A 20,959-nucleotide genomic window follows, 5' to 3' on the forward strand; every position below is an offset into this window, starting at 1 on the left:
CTGAACGTTAGTAAGTTATTGGCTAGATTATAAGGATCTGACCAATGGCTAGATTATAAGAATCCCAGCAGTGGTTAGATTATAAGAATCTAAGCTGTAATTTCCTCTTCTTCAAAGGTAGGTAAGAGTCAGCCAGAGACAGTAATTTATCAAGAAGTAATGAATTCCCCTCAATTCAACAAGCATTTATTAATCTTCAGTGACAAGAATAAAACTTAGCCTTTCGCAATGCTAATCATGAGTGTGTTATTAGTCAGTAGCTTTTTGCTGTTGTTGTTCAGGTGTAGCTGACTCTTCGCGACCCCATTTGTTTGTTTTTTTTTTGTCAAAGATACTGGAGTGGTTTGGCACTTCCTTCTCCATCTCATTTTACAGATGAGGAAACTGAGACAAAGAGGGTTAAGTGACTTGCTTAGGGTCATACAGCTAGTAAGTGTCTATAGTTGGATTTGAACTCAGGTCAAGTGCACAATCCAGTGCGCTACCCAGCTGGCCCTAGCTGGGACAAGTCTTCTCTCAACACTCTCCTCATTGTAAACGGGCAAGAGTATCACAGAATTGGAAAGTATGTAGCGTAGGAGATGTTCTAGCTGATGTTGTAACAGAATAGAAATCTACAGAATCCATGATAAGTGGTCAGCCGGGCTTCACTTGAAGGCCTCAAGTAGGGGTGGGGTGAGGAACCTACTCACTACATCCTGGGGTTCACCTCATCTGTAAGTGAGGGGACTGGACTAGATGACCTCTAAAGTCCCTTCCAACTCTAAACCTGGGATACTGGGGTCATCAAAGACCTAATTTCTGCATGGTTTGATTTCCTGCCTGTGGATGGTAGGTATTGCTGCATCTCCCAAATGAAAGACAGAAAATCACAATGTCTTTTAGCTAATGGCTCATCTCAGAGAAAGAACTTGTATCATGTCCTGCATGTGTTTTATTTTAAGTTCCATTTCCCTTTTTGAAGAAGTTTAGAAAATATTGTTTCAGTTTGGTCAGACCAGACAGAACAGAGGGATAACACTAGTGGTTTGTATTTATATAGTAGTTGGAGTTTTGCAAAGCATTTGACATGCATACATTATCTCCTTTCTGAGTGTCTATAATTTTATGATGAAAAACCTTGGCGTTGGTTTGCCTTTTTTTTTTTTTTTTACTCCCACGCCTACTTTCCTCTTAGTGGCTATGCGTATGTGTTTGTATGTTTGTGTTTTCTTCAGAGTATTTCGGATCATGGATGATGATAACAACCGAACCATTGACTTCAAAGAGTTCGTGAAAGGGTTAAATGATTATGCTGTGGTGATGGATAAAGAAGAAGCACAGGAACTTTTCAGCCAATTCGATAAAGATGGAAATGGGAAAATAGATTTTAATGAATTTCTTCTCACATTAAGGGTAAGTATCAGAGTACTACATATGTACTTGGTTTTCCAATTGTTTGCTCTATAATTTGATTTTTGTCTTTGGTACCTGTTGGTACACAATGAAGGTGATTAGAACTAAGTGACCTCTAATGTCCCTTCCAACTTTGAACCTGGGATTCTAGGGTCATCAAAGACCTAATTTCTGCATGGTTTGGTTTCCTGCCTGTGGATGGTAGGTATTGCTGCATCTCCCAAATGGAAGACAGACAACCACAATGTGCTTTAGGGGAGAAGAAAGGAGAAGGCTGCCTGGGAATTTCTAAGACTTAGCACCCTTTGGACCCTTTGGACCACTGGTGGATATGAGATACTTTCTGAGCCCTGGAATTAGTAAATGAGTTCATCCTACTCTGTACAGCAGTGCTTTTCTATGAGGTTTGCATTTTTTTCCTCTTCCTGTAGCCCCCAATGTCCAGAGCCAGGAAAGAGGTCATCATGCAGGCCTTCCGGAAGTTAGACAAGACAGGTGATGGTGTGATAACAATTGAGGATTTACGTGGGGTGTACAATGTAAAACACCATCCAAAGTACCAGAATGGAGAATGGACAGAGGAGCAGGTTTTCAGAAAATTTCTGGATAACTTTGATTCACCCTATGACAAGGATGGATTGGTAAGTGAAGCTCTTAAGCTAAGTGGAACTTGGCTAATTAATTTTAATTGTTCAATATGAAAAGGGACTGATGAGTTCAGAACCAGACAAATTTTCTATCATATCTGGCTGCGAATAGAAAGAAAGAAAGCAAGGAAGTACTTTACCAAAGTTTTAAAATGTTGACAAATACTAAAATACTAAAAATAACTAAAGCAGACAGATACGTTGTCACTGTAGCCACAGAAGGAAAACTCTTAGTTATCTGATCTCCAAGCATAGTGGGGGAATGGGCTGCTTTGTTTAATTATACATTAATCTGGTTAACAAAGAGTCACCATCAGTACCATCCATGGATGATCATTTTCTCAAGAATTAGAAGACAATAAAATGTATTCAACCCTGAAGACACTCACTATGCTATGTTTTAATCTCAACGATCCAATCTTTCTGAGCATAATTCTGACTGCATTTCAAGGTCTTCGGTTCTTCAAAGTTACCATTACCAATATCAACTTTTTGATTTTTAGAGAGTTGAAAGCAGCATTTCCCAGAGTGGTCCTTAACCCAAATTTGTAATTACTTTCTGTTCCCATTGTCTGCTCGTAAAGGACATCCTAAAGACTTGATTTCCTGGAAAAAAAAAACATTCCAGAAGGAGAAAAGGGGGTATACCTTAGTCACAATTCCCCAGACCTCCTTCTGCTGTTTGGTTTTCTTACTGATAACAGCAGCTGGGAAATTTCTTCCTAGGAGAATGTTCCAATCCCCTCATTTTACAGATGAGAAAATTGAGGTCCTGAGAGTCACAGAACTGGTAAAAGTGTAAAATCAACCTCTCTTTTCACGGGGGAGAGGTACATGCTAAAAAAAAAGTTTGACAAGAAGGAAAAATGGAGATGGGAAAAGGAAAAATATATTATCTTCTGAAAGAGTATTCCCCAGCTTTCCTCAGAAATCTGTGGTCAGCCTTTATTATTAAATTGGCAGTCCCCAGCATTATGGAAAAAAGAGGCAATAGAATCTTTTAAATAAACAATCTTCCTTTTAGTTCAGAAAACTACTCCAGAATGGTAGGAAATACTCTAGACTTGGAGTTAGGAGACCTGAGTTCTAGTCTTCACTCTGCCACTAGCCGTATGACCTTGGATAAGTCACTTAAAAATATTTGACCTCAGTTTCCTCATCTTTAAAATAAGGGGCATTGACTAGATTTCTAAGGTCCTTTCTGACTCTAAACTTATTTAGCCAGCAAGTATTTTACTCATTGGTTCAACCAACAGTATCAATTTTCCTGTTGATGACTGAGTTTAACTTTTGAAGTATAGTGGCAAAAATGTAGGATGATATATTATCCTTCACATGAAAGAACTCTTTGCTGTTGTGGTGGCTGAAGGTACCAAAAGTAAACATTTTAATACCCAAGATTATTGGGTTTAAAGTAAGTGTTCCTGAAAAGTTTCATGTAAACCAAACTTTTTTTGAATTGTACCATGTTTTAATGGTACTAGGGAAACTCAGCATATGAAGGAATCCTCCACTGAATCCCTTTGCAAAATAAGTTATCAGCCCCAGATATTTTTTTTTACACTGGATTCTTTCAGAGTGAGGTGTGCCTTTGTGGAGTAGCCACCAAACTATTTTGAAGTTTAAGAAGTAGTAGTACAAAGGCAGGTGAAGGGCTAGACAGGGACTTAGAAAGTAAAGACTGGGAAATCGGGACAACAGGACAAAGCTATCTGGAAAACCAAGTGAGGAGAGTGCTGAGTACAAACATTAAACCACAGGGGAAACCAAATACTGGCAGACAGGGGTCTAGGTGGAAGTTGACCTTTTAAGAAGGAGTATGCAAATTAGTCATTAGGTAAATAAGCCATTAGTGAAACTAAGAGCTCAAATGATATTGATTTCAAATTTCACTGGATCCTATCCACGTACATTGAAGATAACAAAGTCACTGACAAATGTTGAATTCTGAGATATCTAACCAACTTTTTCTCTTTCTCTTTCTCTAGTTACTATTGGATTCCTCGGGGGATCTGCTCTGTGGATTATTCAGACCCAATTTTGTGTCCTCTTCTTTCTGTTTTAGGTGTTCTCTCTCTTCCTTTCTCTCCTTGTCCTCATTAACACTTACATTAGAAAGACACAAAGATGAAATTCAGATCATTATTACTCTTAGTAGCTACAGAAATTTAAAATTTAACAACAATGAAGGAGGTTGCAACTATAGGCTGCAGAGGGGTTTTTAAAAATTACTCTGTGAATTTCAGGTGTCCCTGCCATTCTTATTCCTTAAGATATAATTGAGGATTGACTAGGAATGTGAATTACTTAAATAACGACTCTTTCTGCACATATAAATGGTGGTACTCTTTTAGTTGAATTCTTAGGTAAAGTCAGTCAAAAAGCCAAGAAAATCACTTAGATAATTGGTTGGAATTTGATGACTTTTTTCCCCTACTACATCAAATACTTAGGTAGTTAAACTGGCTATATCTACACATCTGGCGTAAAAGGCTTATGAAATAAGACAGATAACATTCTTTTCTCATCTTTTTCAAGAAGCAAAATGGCCTAAACTCCAAACTTAGATGAAGGATCTCATTGGTTTAATAAAAGTGAGGATAAGCATGCATATAAAATTGAAAAAAAAAAACCAGAAGCCATTTTTGTCTTCTTCTGCTCTTCATCCAGTGAAACATTTGCCTCTTATGAAAGCAGATAATAGAAGATCATTAAACTGGAATTCTGTCTCAGCACTTAGAATTAAACTCCAGTCTTTGAAAGGTAGAAAATCACTTTGCCGTGCTTATCCTACCATAGCAACCAGTTATGTCGCAGAATGACAAACTTAACCATAGTTAAGAAAACAAATCAGTTGTGTTTTGAGTATCAGTCTCACATATCTTCAACAGGCATGCCCTTGATCTTAAAGCAAGATGACGTGGATGATGTGCCACTTTTAAGAAATCTAAATTTGCCTAGAAATTGTCAAGCTTTCTTTCTTCATTCTTTATATCCTTCTCTCCTCCCTCACTTATTTTTCCTTCAAAAGCCACGTTCCCTTTGGAAAGTGTTTTCCCCACATACTTTTGACTGTCCATTATTGGATTCTCTTATTTCAGGTCCATTCCTTAGCTGCTTTAACTTGAAAGCCTTTTAGGCTCCATTTTTTCTTCTTCTATATTCTAGACAATGCAGCAATGAGATGTGAAGATTTCCTTTTCTGTTTTAAACTTTGCCACTGCAGGTTACACCGGAGGAATTTATGAACTACTATGCAGGAGTGAGTGCATCGATAGACACCGATATCTATTTCATCATCATGATGAAAACTGCATGGAAACTCTAAATGTATGACCTGGGGAAACAGGGCTCTCTTTCCAACTACTTGCTTCCAAATGATTAATATATGCTGATCAATGTGACCACATTTACTTCCATTTTTATCTCTATGTCACCAAGCAGTACATTGTTATGGCAAGAGAAAAGGGCAAAAAGCAGAAACCCAACAGCAAGAAGTTTTAGGTTGCAATGTTTGCCATAGATCTTTTCTCTACTTTTCCCAGATATTCTAATTATAGAAGGAAAAGTTCATCAGTTTTAGTTGCCTTAAATCTTCAGTTGGTTTGTTCTAACAAGCTATGTTTTTCTTTTGCAACAGAGGGGGAAATATAGTTCAGTTTTGCAGAAAAATCTTTAATTATTTTTTATTGTTATTATTGCTGTCACAGTCTATAGTTCAAATGAATCTCTTTGGAATGCAAGCTTCTTGAGGGCAGAAGGCAGGAGAAGGTTTGTTCTTGTTTTTTTTTTTTTTTTTTAATGTTTCTTTGTGTCCCCAGTGCTTAGCACTATTGCTGACATACAGTAAGTATTCAGTAAATGCTTGTAGATTGATTTTATGGTTTCAATTACCAGCAGACAGATTTTAGAGGAAGGAGCAGGTACAATGAAGAGAATCCCGTTCTGGTAAGCAAAGGACCCTGAGTTCCAATCCTGCTCCTGTTGCTTATTCTACCTTTATGACTTAGGGTAAATCACTCAATCCCTCCCAGAATCTGTTTCTTCACAAAACGAAGAAGTTTGACAAGATGGGTCTTGAGGTTCCTTCCTACTCTAGATCTTTGAGATTGAATAACACTTTGGTGAATAAATGATTACAGAAGTAAGTTTTCTATGGATTACTACAATTTGCATATGTAGCAATGGGTAGGTGGGACATCTTGCATTTTGCAAAGAAAAGAAGTTGAAAAGAAACCCTATATCTTCTCTGGCCAGCAGCCTACAGATAGTGAGCGCCAGTTGGCATTGTATTCGTTGGTTCCCTGGGTTCTAGATGCCATTTCCTGGTGCTGGATGGGCCTTGCTCCTCTGCTCTGCTGGTGCCTATTTAGCCAGAAAGTGACTCATCACCAGGACTAGGTGGTGGATATGATCTTTGTCTTCCCCAGTTGTGTTTTGTTTCCTGTTCTACAGGGGCTTGGGGAGTCACTATCAGATCTCAGCTAACCAATGTTTGTGGTGCTGGGAGGTGTATCTCATCAGATTCAATAGCCTCCTTTCTTACTGTTTAAATTCTGGGCCCCAAGAGTCAAAAATTCAGAGTAGGCCACCTTGCCTGTGTTGATAATTATATCTCTTATTCCCCTGAGAGGAATCCTTTCTTTCAAATGACATATTTAACATGCTTTGTAAACTATAAGACTAACACGGAAATGCAAGCTATTATCATTATTAGTGGGCAGGTAGGTAGTGCAGTAGTTAGAGTGCAGGCCTGGAGTCAGGAAGACTCATCTTCCTGAGTTCAAATGTGGCCTCACCTAGTTATTAGCTGTGTGAACCTGGGCAAGTCACGTAACCCTGTTTGCCTCAGTTTCCTCATTGGTAAAATGAGCTGGAAAAGGAAATGGTAAACCACTCTGGTATCTTTGCCAAGAAAACCCCAAATGGGGTCACGAAGAGTCAGAGGTGACTGAAAACAACTGAACAACAACAAAAATCATTAGTGATGGTGATGGTGGTGTTTAACCTTGAAATACAAAAGCAGCAAAACGCGTACTTCTACGGCTCCCAGCAGGGTCTGGATTTCTTTCTTTGTTTAACATTTATACCTGGCACAGGTAGGTAGAAGAAAGAAGAAAAATGAGCAATCATTTTCAGAACTCTCCAGCACTTTTCCTTCAGTGTTTTCTATTTGTTGAACATTCATACCTTAAAAATCACATTCTTTGTCTTAGCCTTGAGGTGCCAGTTTCAAAAAGAGAATGTCTAGCAACTTACCTGGCATGTCGGGTATGTGTCACAGATACTGATCAACTAGGTAAGCAATTAAAATGTTAAAAAAAATGCAAGATATTAACAGTCAGCTATCCTCCTGGTTTATCATGGTTTCAGGCTGCCTGAAATAGACAAGGCCAAGAGCAGCAAGAAGAAAGAATAAAAGCATTCCCTAGCTAATGACTGGCATCTCATTCTTCAAAGTACCAGTCTGTGACCAGTTGACAGCAGTGGCTGACTGACCTTAAGTATCTGTAGGCTACAGGGGGAAAATAGATAACCTCTGAGACACCCTGCCTTAGTGGGGCCTTAGAGAATAAGATCAATGGTTTGATTTGATTGCAAGAGAAATGGCCTGCCTATTGGGTACAAGGATGTGATTTGTTGTTTGAAGTGGAATGCTGCCTGTGACAGACTGTATTTTATTCATAGGCTTGGCTACCTTAGGAAGCCAAATTAAAATAACAGTAATAAGTAATTTCAGGAGATTCTTTCTTGGGCATTACTGGTCATATGAAAGCCAATTGATTAGTCAATTGTTGTACATCTGCGGATCCTGGGATCACAGTATGATCAGATTTAGAACCAGAAGAGATCTCAGATATCATCTGGTACTCCCAGGCATTTATCTGGGGTAGAGCTGCTGGAGATAGAGAGAAGAAGATTTACTATCAGATAACTTCATATTTTAACTAGTCTTGTTAGCTAGGTGCTAAGTTCAGTTGTCTTTATGTTGTTGGAGGACTGCAAGTGCTATCTGCACCCTTTAAATTTCAGTACCCTGAGGCAAAGCCCAGACCACCAAGCCTAGTTTGGGTCTGCCTAGAAGGAGAGCCTGATACCTTGTGTATAGGCTAGAAGATAATTTTGCCCATGTCTTGGACTTTGGATGCCAGAGAAGAGAAAGAATGAATAAAAAGTAAACCATGAGCTAATGGGGGCTAATAGCCCACAAGAGGCAGGGAAAAAGTGGAGAAACATAAACATAGCACTTCTAGAGCTTTGAACACCAGGGCAATGCAAACACTAGGCTATGTCTGCACAAAGAAAGTCTAAGTTTGAGAAATCAGATTTTGAACCTGATGGAGGGAGATAGGATGGTGCAAGTCAGAGAGCCCTGCTCTTCCTCAGAGCTGGTAATTGTCTCCTTCCTTTTCTTCTCTTGACCTGTGTAGATACGAAGGTGGAAAATGATCCATCCTTTCCCACTGTGCCTGAGGACTCCAGGTTATCACTGGGCTTACCTTTAACCAAGTGCAAAGATCATGCTAACCACAGTATTTCTGGACTGTGGCATGGAGTTCTAACCGCACCTTCATAAAATGCAACTAATATTTCTCTGACTAACAAACCCTTTCTGAGACAAATCTTTCTTTGGTAATTACCTTCCCCCCCCCCCCTTTTATGGTTCAATGCTATCACTTCATTTGTACAGGGCACTCTTGCTGAGGAAGTTTTCTCTACCAACACAGGACTACAATGCTTGTACAATTTATAGTATTAGAGAGTTTCCTGGGCCACTGAGAAGTTAAGTGACTTGCTTGGAGTCACACAACCAGAGGTGGCACATGAACCTAGGTCCTTCACATTCTGAAGTCAGCTTTTTATCCATTACATCAGCCGTTGTGTGTTGGGGTGGGAGGCTTGAAGCTAGGCATTTCAGATTCCCAGGCTGGATCTCTATCCGTTGCATACTGTTTTCTCCCTCATTAAGAGGGAATGTTAAATGATGTGTTAAATGAATGTTAAAACTTTATCCCTTTCAGCTCTGATGACAGAATGATGATTCATACATGGTACTAATTTCTAGACAGTTTCTATTAAGAGTAGAGCAAATGTAGCAGTAAATTTTAAAGATTTTTAATGATCAAAAATTCATATTTTCTCCTTATCACCTATTGTGTTCCCATTGGAGAACAAAAAAAAACACTTTATAACACATAAGCATACTTAAAGCAAATTCCCATATTGGCTGTGTATATCATTCTGCACCCCAAGTCTATCACCTCTTTGTCAGGTGGGTTGGAAGCATGTTTCATCATTGGTCCTCTGGAATCATGTTTGGTCATTCCATTGTTAGGAGTTTTTTAAGTCCAAAGTTTTTAATTTAAAAAAAAATTGTGATTCAAAGGGAAAAATAAACACATACGTTCTGCCTTCATGTTTTCTTTTTAAATAAAAATGGTCCTTGGAAAGCTTCTGTTGTTGAACAGAATGACTTTACTCCTCCAACTTAATTAGGAAAATTCTGCCCTTATAAAAGACTCTGCTGGGTTGTCACAGTCGGAAGAATCATAAATTTGGATCCTTTAGATGTCACCTAGACTCACCATCCTCATTTTCCAGATGAGGAAAGAAAGCCTCAGAGGGTTTACATGACTTGCTTAAAGTTTCACAGGTAGTAAATGCTGATGCCAGAATCTGAACCCAAAATCTTTGACACCAAACTTGGTGTTTTTTCGAATGTACCCACAGCCTGAGAGGTCATCTAATCTCTGTCTCTCCAACCCCCTATCCCTAAGAAGTAAGGAAACTACTAGTTTTTGAAAAAAATTAAGTGCAACCAATTCACTAGTGTGACTTTTGCCTCATAAATATAAGGGAGTGACTTCTAGAAAGTAGAGGCAAAAGGGATGATACATCCTAAGATATGAGATGGGGAAGCTGTGAAAGCTGTGGGTTCTGGTTGGTACTCTCAGCGTGGGCAGTGAGTTGTGGTGAAACAGTTCTTTGGATCAAAGCTGCCTGAGCTCCCTCCTTGCTCTATGCACCTGCTTCATTCAAACTCTCTTCCATCCTCCAAGTAGAGTGTGAGGCTTCTTTCAGACTGTAGCACAACCCAGTGAGAGTAGGGATAAACATCATTATGGATTCAGGTTTTTGAAGCAGCCCTCCCTCATGTCTGCCAGAAAGGTACAGTATATTGTACTGTGAGAAAAAACCTTTTATTGAGAAGATTTGTTCTGTGAAGTTTGAATTCAGTCAAAGGGCTGCACTTAAGGACCTAGAAGGCCTCGAGGCCACAGGTTCCTCACCCCTGCTTTGACCTCTCCTACTCTCTCATTCCCTCTAAATTTAGGCTTTGATTTCATTATGACCTCTGGTCCTTGGATCAATCCCACTTCTCATTTACCTCCCTCATTTTATCTTCACTTTGCTTCCCACCCCACCTTTAACTCCACAATCTATTACTTAAATAGTAGTCAATAGTAGACTTCACTAGTCATCATCCTAGAAAGATTTAGCCCCATACAATTCTCAATTAATTAATTCTCATTTCTCAGAACTCCCGTCAGTCAATTTCTCCTCTCCTACTCCTGGGCTGCTAAATACTGCTAGAAAAAAGTCATGAAATCTAACCGATTTTACCTACCAGAAATGTGTGGGACAATTCTGGAATCTCCAGCCTTGATGAGGGTAGCAGGGCATGCAGTCTTCAGGTTTCAGTTAGTGTGAGCAGATGATGGAGTGTTCCCCAGGAGGGGGAAAAGATAAAGCTTAAAGGGAAGGGTTAGTAATGGACTGGGGATTCTAGTGGGCACAGTGGAAGGGACAGGCAGAGGAGGACAGTGGCTGAGGAGGACAGTGATGAATCCCATGGGGAAGACTATCTTGTGAGAGACTTCAGAGTATATGCACATGGAAACACTATCTATACAAACACATATCACCTTAGCTACTTATTAGTTGTGACTTAACCTCTTTGAGGTTCCATATGAAATTGAGATAATAATAGCACCAACTTTACTCACAGTTGTGAAGAACCAAAGGAGGTTATAATGTAAAGAATTTTGTAAGTGCATATAAAATGTGTGTCTGCCATTAAATGTCCTTTAGATGGCCTCATAAAGTATACCTGTATCATTTAGTAGCATTTCATTGGAATCATCTTGGAGCTTCTTAGACTGATAGCCTGATTCATATTCATATATAGTTAAATAGAATATAATCTACAAATATAATAAATATAAATGTAGGGATAGTGATTGGATCTGTGATTTAATTGGTGGGGGCAGGGAGAAGTGAAGGGAAGAAGTATTTATATAGTACCTACTATGTGTCAGGCCCTGTGCTAAGCACTTCACAAATATTAGTAATCATTGATCATTGATTTGTAGGGAACTCCTGGGGAAGAAATTCTTTCCACCAAATGCAAGTTGGCACCTTCAAGTCTTCAAGAGTTGCCTAGAGAAGTAGTGTCAAGTAGAAATAGATCCCTGATGGAGGCATATTGATTTGTTATTGTTGTTCAGTCTCTCTGTGACTGCATTTGGGGTTTTCTTGGCAAAGATACTGGAGTGGTTTGCCATTTTCTTCTTTAGCTCATTTTACAGTTGTGGAAACTGAGCAAACAGGGTTGTGTGACTTGCCCAGGTTCACACAGCTAGTAAGTGTCTGAGGCTACATTTGGACTCATGAAGATGAGTCTTTCTGGTTCCAAGTCCAGTGCCACCTAGCTGCTTTTCACTGACTTAGCAAACCACAAATTAACATTATCTCTGTTGTAGTTTTGTTTTATTAAGTATTTCCCAATTACATTTTAACCTGGTTCTTGGGAGCTAAATAAATTGTGTTTTATTTATTGTTATAGCTTAGAACTGAGTAAAGCATTCTGTACTTTAATAGGCAGTCATTAAATGTACGTTGAACAAATGAATGGGCTTCATTTATAATACAGCCTGACATTTTGTGTCCATATTGTTAATTTGTGCTTTGCCACAGCACTCTGACTCTGGCATTTATCTTCTATTGAAGGACTTTGAAACATCTAAAATGTTCCCGTAGTTGTATTAGCTGGGAGTAGATACACCTTTGGTAATTTCTACTGATGCGGCAGTTTCTTTGTTTTTGTAGTTTCAATTTTTAGCTTAGTTCTCAGATAAGCTTCCCCTTATTTGCTAATGTATTGTTGTATAATAGTGCTCTTCAAAATGTCATTTCTTTTCCTGATAATGTTGTTTCAATGGTAATTGAATTACTAGATGTTATTTCATTCATTTACATGGAGAAAATTCTATTTAAATTGAATTCTCTCATTATGCTTTTTAAATTTGATAACTCCTCCCCACCTCCCCCCACCCCAACTAAGAATAATAGTTTTGAAAATTTGATGTAATATTCATTTCCCCATAAGGCTGGATGGCTTCCATTCAGTAAGCCAAGAAAGTTCCCAGGAAGTGACTGCATGGAGCTTTTAGGACTTCTGAGGATTAGTGACAATCTATTGCTAAGGTGATGGGGTTGAGGTGGGAAGAGGAGCAGAGCTCATAGATCCCTCATTCCTTCAACTTCATGTCTCGTTCTGGATGGTACAGGTTATTTTTATATATTTATTTGTTTGCTAGGCAATGGGGTTAAGTGACTTGCCCAGGGTCACCCAGCTAGTAAGTGTCAAGTGTCTGAGGCCGAATTTGAACTCAGGTCCTCCTGACTTCAGGGCTGGTACTCTATCCACTGTGCCACCTAGCTGCCCCTGGATGGTACAGGTTAATCCACAGACAGCACCCCCTCCTCCCCTCTCCAGTAGCCAAACAGGCTCTTCAGGCCTTGCCAGTCAGATTGTGAAGTCAGAATAGCTAATTTTCTAGCAGTCTACCATCTCCCTTTTAGGTGGCCCTTTCCTTCTTCTCAGCACTTTATGTCACCAGTTTTTGTTTCCTCCTGTTACCCTTGGCTGGTCAGGGAGTTCCCATTTCAGTGCCCCAGTGAGCCTTCCCTACCTGGACGATGCCAGTGTTCAGATCCCATCTGGGTGCCTCCCCCCAGTACAGGCCTTTACCTCTAAAGGCTCTGCTCTCTGCAAGCTCAAATATTAGCAGGTGTGAATGGATTAAAGTGTTACATCTACAAGTTTACTCACGTGCACTTTAATAAGTATTTCCCAGAAACAATGTTTTAACCCATGTGGCTCTAATACAGAACTGTAGATACTCCTTGCATGGTGTGGAGATTTATTTATTTATTCATTGTCCTGCTCATGCACACCAGCTGGATTCTGCTTTTGGGCTGGGTAGGTTAGACCAGTATCCTAGTAGCAACTCCAACCTACCTTTAACCCAGAATGCTCTTTGGTGGCACCATTCCCTGACTTTGCTCCCCTCACCCATTTTTTCTTCCCTTCTATATGCAGGTTTCCCAAGAGGACTTTTTGGACTATTATGCCGGGGTTAGTGCTTCCATTGACAGTGATGCCTACTTCATTCTTATCATGAGAAAGACCTGGAGATTGTGACTTTTTGGTTTTTGCTTCTTCCTGGAATCAAAGACTATCCACGGGATGATTTTTGAAAGGATTTCAGCACCATTAATTCTGACAATGGACAATTTGCTTTTTCTCTCTTATACAGCCATTGGCATCCATTTACCTTAAGGAGGTTATGTAAGTGCTATTGTTTCCTCACAAATAACCAAAAAACTTATTCTAGACATCAAGAGAGAAAGAACACTTAGCTAGTGTTAAAATAAAACAATCACATTTTAAGCATCTTTTAAAAAATTAAGACTATATTTATTACCCTACATCTGTCCTCTTTTCCCATCTCTTGAAGTCTAGGCTGGAAGAAATCAGCACGAGAACTGGGGAAAATAAGTTATGTCTGTTTCGTAAATTACTCTGAACTTACTGTGTTTCTTAGTGTATTCCTTGACAATAGTTTTCAAACAATATGAAGATATACTTCATCCTAGGATTATTAAAAAACAAAACCCAAATCTGACAACTGTATTCAGACTTTAAATTGGGGTCTTAAATGCACATACAAGGGTTTTACACAGGGACTTATATGCAAACACATGCACTTGGGTGGACCAGGTGAGTAAGTGTGGTTAAACAAGGACAGTGCCAGGAGTTATTAGCTCCTTTAGGTGAATTTCTGTAATTTCATCCAGTAACAGATGGAAACCATGTGTTGTGTCAATTCATTAGGCTACAAACAAATACAAACACCAAGTATGTGAGGATTCATACTTTTGATGCTGTCTCTGAGGCATTAATCCCTGGGGCCTGTATGCTCTAGTCTCCCTTGAGACAGTACAAAGTCAGCTTCCTCCATTCCCTCCTTTTCACAGATGAGAAAACCGAGGTACAGGGAAATTACATGACTCATCTAAAGTCATTTAGATAGCGTCAGAGGAGGAGTCAGTCCTCTGATTCCAGAGTCTGAACTCTTTCCACTGCACTCCAACATCTTTGAGCCATTTAAGGGGATTGCTGGAAAGGGGTGAATAGAGAGATATTTATTTTGCTAGGTGAAAGAAGTTAAAAAAATCTTGATTTAGACTTGTGACTGTAGTAAACTAATGGAAAGTAATTGGATATTATTTCAGCTAGAAAAGAAAGTTTGAGGGGGAAAAAACTTGGTAGAACTCTACTTAGCTTTCAGGTTTAATGCTCAGCTTAACCCTTACAATTACAAAAGAAAAATGTGCCCATTTACTGGTTTCTTGTGGACAAGTTAGAGAAGCTCTTTTTCATCTGAACGTGAGAAATGGCAAAGGAGCTTCAAGATTTTCCATGCTCATCATTGTCTAATGCAGTGAGTCCCATCCTCACAGATGATCATGGAACCAAGGGAACTGCATTGAAAATGCATTTGCAGAAAAAAAGTGGAAATTTACCTTAAGAATGTTGTTGAAAAAAATTTCCATTATTTTCTTTACTAGGAATTCAAGCATGAGCTTCTGTTAGTTTTTTGTTTTATTTTTTTACTCATGAATTAGGCTATACAGAGTCCCAAAAGGCATCTAGTCATTTTTTAAACTGACTCTCACTCTCAGATGTTTTCTTTTGTCAGGAACACTTTTGTATTGAAATGTTACTATGTACACATGGGATGTTGCTCTCCATGCACTCATGCCCACCAGGCTCGTCCTTGAGCATATAGCGATACTGTCTCTAATTAGCCTAGCTGTCCAGGGACCTACATGTAAGTCATCATTTTTGCCTCTCAGGGTAAAGTGATGCTTCTTAGTATCATCTCTAAGTGGAAAACATTTAACCCTTTGTGTCCAAGGATGAGCGAGCATACCCATCCTTTTGCTGCAAGGAGTTTTTCTTTGAAACAGGAGAAACTCCACTCTTTCCTGGCTCCTCATTACCATGAGAGGTCTGTGCACAGAGCAAAGTGGAGTTTATAGTCTTACATGTTGCTTTGGGTAGCACTGTGTGTGTTTCTTCACAATTTAGCAATTAAAATCTGATTTTTCTTCAAACCATTGGAGATTTGGATGTTTTCTTTACAGATGTCGCAGTGAACACTAACATATTCTCCAGAACCTGCCATAATCTGTACTCTCATTGTCCAAACAAGTGCAGTGACTGTTCTGCTAAGTCACTGACTTTTTTGGGTTCACCTCCTAGAATCCTTAGGATCTGCTCAAATGCCACCTTCTTCATGAAGCTTTTCCTTTTAGTGCCTCATTCTCAAAATTACCTTGCATATGGTTTTTCTTTTGGGGATACTCTTACTTATATGCATATTTCTACCAGTAGAATATAGGCTCCTACATTCTGTAGGAGACAATTTTGTATCCTTCCATTTTATCTTTTTATTGCTAATGCATGGCACGATACTTGGTACATAATAAGCACTTAATAAATGCTTCCTGATTAATCTGTAAAATGAGGGTCTGCCTCTAAGGCAGCTTCCTGCTTCAACATACTGTATGCTATTATTTTTTGAAAAAAATCTTTTAATGAATGTACTTGTGATCTAGTACCTTGGTATAGTTTCATTGGTATAGGGGAATTCCAGGTGAGGAAACTCCCTCTGCCAGTACAGGTTGGTACCTTTTCTGTCTAAATGGTATGGTGGTTTTTTAGGTTCAGATAGCCCGATACATATCCTTACATAGTTAAATAGAATATAATTGATAAATGTAACAAATATAAATGCAAGATTAGCAATTGGATTTGTAATTTCATTGGTCTAGGGAACTCCTGGTGAGGAAACTCCTTCTACCAATGCACGTTGGCACTTTCTCTGCAACTTCGAGTCTTGGAGCAGCGTCTGGAGCGCTTAGAGTTTAAGTGGCTTGGCCAGGGTTGCACAGCCAGCATGTGTCAGAGGCAGGACTTGAACCCACACTTCCATGGCTTTGAGGCCAGCCCTCTATCCTTTATGTCATGCTGCCTGGGTGGATAGAGTGGCAGGCTTGGAGTAAGGAAGATTTATATTCCTGAGTTTGAATCTGGTCTCAGACATTAACTAGCTATAGGACCTTGGGCAAGTCACTGAACCCTGTTTGCCTCAGTTTCCTTATCTTTAAAATGAGCTGGAGAAGGAAATGGCAAACGATTCCAGGATCTTTGCCCACAAATCCTCAAATGATGTTGAGGAGAGTCAAATATGACTGAAAAATGACTGAATATCATCAACAACAGATATTAATTATAATTAATATTGAAATTTATAGAGAGCTTTAAGATTTGTAAAGCACTTCATAATGATTATCTCCTTTGATCCTTATGAACCACTCTGTGAGATAAATCCTATAGAGATTATTATTCCATTTTTATAAATGAAGAAACTAAGAGTGAGAGAGAGGTTAAGTCACTTGCCCAGGACAGCACAACTAGATGTCTGGGGCAGGATTTAAACCTGTCTTTGTAACTGCAAGCCCGGCACTCCATCCACTTTGCAAATAAATGTAGAAATTTAGTAAAGTTGGGCCTTAGGGAACTCTTTCTCCTTTGTGACTATAGTGGTTAGCAATAGTTAGAGAGGTGACTGTGAGTTAGGAAATTGGCTGATTATTTAAATGTAGCTCGGCAAATGTGCTAACTTTCCCAGGGCTGAAATTTCTGACTGTGTAATGAAGCGTCTGGAGGCTGGGTTTCTGGTCTGGCTTTCAGAGAGGGTGCTGTTAAGTACATTACTAACATGGCTCCTAGGCAGAGAAATAATAGAGCATCAGGACCAACCTGAGGCAAAATTATGCAGCAGACCTTTGTTCATGTTTTGTTTCCTGTTCATAAGGTCTTCCCCTCTCTTATTTCTCTATTGAATCTTGAATCTTATTGATTCTCAGACCTGTCCTGGGTTGCTCCAGACAGAAGTGATGTCTCTCTCCTCATATCTCCGACAGTGCATATTGCCTGTAAAACATGGAGTTGGACAAGATGGCCTCTAAGGCATCTTCCAGGTTTTAAATGCTGTGTCTATTTTTATTGAAAAAAAAAATCTTTTAATAAACAGAGAAAGACCAGATCTGTGATTTCATCAGTATAGGGAACTTCCAGGTGAGGAAATTCCCTCCTCCAAATGTAGAGCAACAGCTTCTTTGTAACTTATAATCTAAATGGTACTATCACTTCACAGGTTCACTTAATTAACAATTCAAGGCAATAAATGAGGGCAGGAGCCACAATACCTTGCTCATGATTAATGTTTAATATATTGGTTAATTGAAGTTGCTTTTCTGTAGTCTTCCTTTCCCTACATCCTCTCCTCTCCTTCTTGACTAGGCACAGATCTCTCCTCTTTAAACATCTTTCTCAGTTTATAGCAATTCTCTTCCCCCTTCAGATACTCCAATATCACCTGATGTCTTCTGCCTGTCCTGTAGTTTGACATTTGGTCCTGCATTCCCTAGAATGTGTCTTGTGTTCCAGACCTGTCACTCCATTTCTCCTCTCAATGTAATGCCCGATCCAAACTAGCCCAACCTTTGTTCCACTCTCCAGGGGCTTTGCTTTCACCTAATTATACCATTTGGAAACCAAACTGAGAAAGAACCGATTAATTTCTTAGTAGCAAAATTTAGCTTCATGTGTTTTACCTCCCAAAGGTCTTTATAAAGGAAAAAAAATGACATACACAGGTCAGGATCTTAAGAAAGTGTTGAAATTGTTAGATACGTGTGGAAAAATCTGGAAAAAAGTTATACTACTGTGTCTGGGTGGCTTGATCTAGCTCCTTTGTCCTTGTCTCTAGGTTAATTTATGGGTCAACCAGGAGCATTATGGGGCAAAAGGGAGTCTTATAACTTTAGTTCCATACAACTTCTTTGTAGTTTCATTGGGTGGAGTCTCCCAAATGATCTGACGAAATACAGCCTGACAATTAGTGATTTGACGTGAAAAATATGTAGAAAAATTCAGAAATTTAGAATTTTAGAAAAATAAGTCATCTAACCCTAAGTCAAAGAGCTAACAGGTTCCAGGGACTTTGAGTAAGAGTGGTGGTTCTACTGTCAAAAGAGAAGAAAGTAAACAGGTATTTGTTAGGAGCCTACTATATGCCAGATATTGTGCTAAGGGGGCCTTTTTATACCTGTATGGTCTTGGGCAAATCAATGAATTCCTCTGTGATTCTATTTTTTCATCTGCAAAATTAAGGGTTTGGATTAGATGATCTGTAAGCTCCTTTCTAACACCTTCTTCTAATGGAGATGACTAGAAGGAAGTAGGGGAGGTTAGATTTATTTGCCTCCAAACATTGAACCTCTAAAGGATAAACCTTGGAATAATGTGAAGAGGGAGATATATGATTGTTATAAGAAAAACTCCCTAACAAATTGGGGCTATCTAATAGTAGAATGGGAACTAATAGCGGAGTGGGTAGGTGGTCAGTTGCCTCTTACTGGAGGTGTTGACTTGTCAAGTGGAAGGATTCTTGCTCAGGTTAGATTAGATAGCTTCTGAGGTCCTTTCCAGTTCTCACATTGTTATAGTGTGAACAAGGCAGAGAGAAGGCTAAGCATCTGAGAGGACAATATTAAAATCAGCAGCAACAGCTCTCTCACCTCAAAGTCAAGGAATTATATATAAGCCTGGGACCTTTTCTTTAATCAAGCAATAAATAAATAAATCAACAAACATTTATTGTGTCTAAGTGCCAGGCGCTGGGAATACAAGCATAAAGAAGGAAATAATTCCCACTCTCAAGGAGCTTATATTCTAAAGTATCATTGATAAGAGTATTCTCAAGGTTTCTTTTGAAAAGTAGAGTCAGGAAAAGGACCTGTATGCACAAAAATATTTATAGCAGCTCATTACTGGGGGCAAAGAATTAGAAATTGAGGAGATGCCCATCAACTGAAGAATAGCTGAACAAGTTGTGGTATGTGATTATGATGGAATACTATTGTACTATAAGAAATGATGAGCAGGATGCTCTCAGATAGACCTAGAAAGACTTGCATGGGCTGATGCAAAGTGAGATGTACTGTGTACAGAGTAACAGCAATATTGTAAGATGATCAGCTGTGAATGTCTTAGCTATTCTCAGCAATAGAAGGATCCAGGACAATTCTGAAGAACTTATGATGGAAAAGGTCATCCATCCCCAAAGAAAGAGCTAATGGTATCTGAATACAGATTGAAGCATACTTTTTTTTTACTTTCTTTATTTTTCTTGAGTTTTTTTTGTCTATGTTTTTTTTTTACAACATGACTATTATGGATATGTTTTACATGACTACACATGTAAAACCTATATCAAACTGCTTGCCTTTTCAATGAGCAGAAGGGGGGGAGAAGGAGGAAGAGAGAGAATTTGGAACTCAAAAATTTTTAAAATGAATGTTAAAAATTGTTTTTACATGTAACTGGGGAAAATTTTAAATAAATAAATATTTAAAGAAAAAAAGAAAAAAGAAGAATAGAGTCAGGAAAATGGAGACGAGATTAAGTATTGATTGATGATAATTTCACTTTAGTAGAAAAATATTAGACTGTATCTAGTTGGTTGGGGGATGATAGTGCCCTTTGATAGTAATAAAGAAGATAGGAAGAAAGGAGGGTTTTGTGGGAAAGATAATGAGTTCAGTTTTAGGCATGTTGATTTTAAGATGTTTATAGGACGTACTGTTTAAGATGTTCCATAGGCACTTGGAGAAATGACTGAAGGTCAGTAGGGAGGTCAGGGCCGGATAAATGGATCTGAGAATCATCTTCATAGAGGTGATAATTCAACCCATGTGAGCCGACAGAGCCTTAAGAACACCCACGGTTAGCCAGAATGACCTGAATGAAGATCCAGTAAAGAAAACAGGTAGGAAGTGAATAGTTTCATGAAAATCTAGAGAGGAGAAAATATTGCTGAAAAGGGTGATTGACAATGTCAAACACTGCAAAGAGGTCAAGAAGGATGAAGATTGAGAAAGGACCATTAGGTCTGTCAATTAAGAGATCATTAGTAACTTTGGAGAGAACAGTTTCAGTTGAATGATGAGGTGGGAGGCCAGACTACAGAGAGTTAAGAAAAGAGTGAAGGAAAGGAAACATCTGCTATAGACAACATTTTAAAGGACTTTAGCCATGAAAGGGGTGAGACATATAGGATGATAGGTAGCTGGGGTGGGCAGCAGCAAGGAAGTAGCTGCTAGGGAGAAACTGAAGATAAGTGAGAGAGTAGGGGATAATCTGCTGGAGAAGGTAAGAAGGAAAAGGATCACTTGTGCCTATAGGGATATAAGTCTTTGCAAGGAGAAGGGCTACCTCTTCATGTGAGACAGAGGAAAGAAGAAATAGTGGCAGAAGGCATTTGAGTGAAGTGAGATGAGGAGAAAAGAGGGAACTCAGTTAATGGCCTCAGTTTTTTTCAGTGAAAAATGAGATGAGATTCTCAGCTATGGCAGGTCTGAGCATGGATGAAAAAGTCTGGAGAACCTGGTGTGGTAAGAGGAGTAGTAAATCAATTAGGCAGGTGTAAAATGAT

At 39.0% G+C, this 20,959-nt stretch overlaps 1 protein-coding gene across 6 annotated transcripts in view; it reads left to right on the plus strand.

The window, feature by feature from the left end:
• CAPSL (calcyphosine like) overlaps positions 1-13,782 on the plus strand; it is a 39,328-nt gene extending 25,546 nt beyond the window's left edge. For 3 of the 6 annotated variants that reach the window (XM_027846245.1, XM_027846247.1, XM_027846246.1), the window contains exons 3-6: positions 1,218-1,395; positions 1,827-2,036; positions 5,269-5,372; positions 13,429-13,518. In XM_027846245.1, the coding sequence (XP_027702046.1) occupies positions 1,218-1,395; positions 1,827-2,036; positions 5,269-5,370 (490 nt within the window). In that variant the 3' untranslated portion in view covers positions 5,371-5,372; positions 13,429-13,518. Of the gene's footprint in view, positions 1-1,217; positions 1,396-1,826; positions 2,037-5,268; positions 5,373-5,752; positions 5,814-13,428 lie in introns of all 6 variants that reach the window. The other 3 variants (XR_003567720.1, XM_027846249.1, XM_027846248.1) reach the window with 3 other exon arrangements.
• Positions 13,783-20,959: the final 7,177 nt, after the last annotated feature.

The sequence above is a fragment of the Vombatus ursinus genome, unplaced genomic scaffold (assembly GCF_900497805.2).
Source record: "Vombatus ursinus unplaced genomic scaffold, bare-nosed wombat genome assembly UNPS02015106.1, whole genome shotgun sequence".
In the NCBI taxonomy this organism is placed as follows: domain Eukaryota; kingdom Metazoa; phylum Chordata; class Mammalia; order Diprotodontia; family Vombatidae; genus Vombatus; species Vombatus ursinus.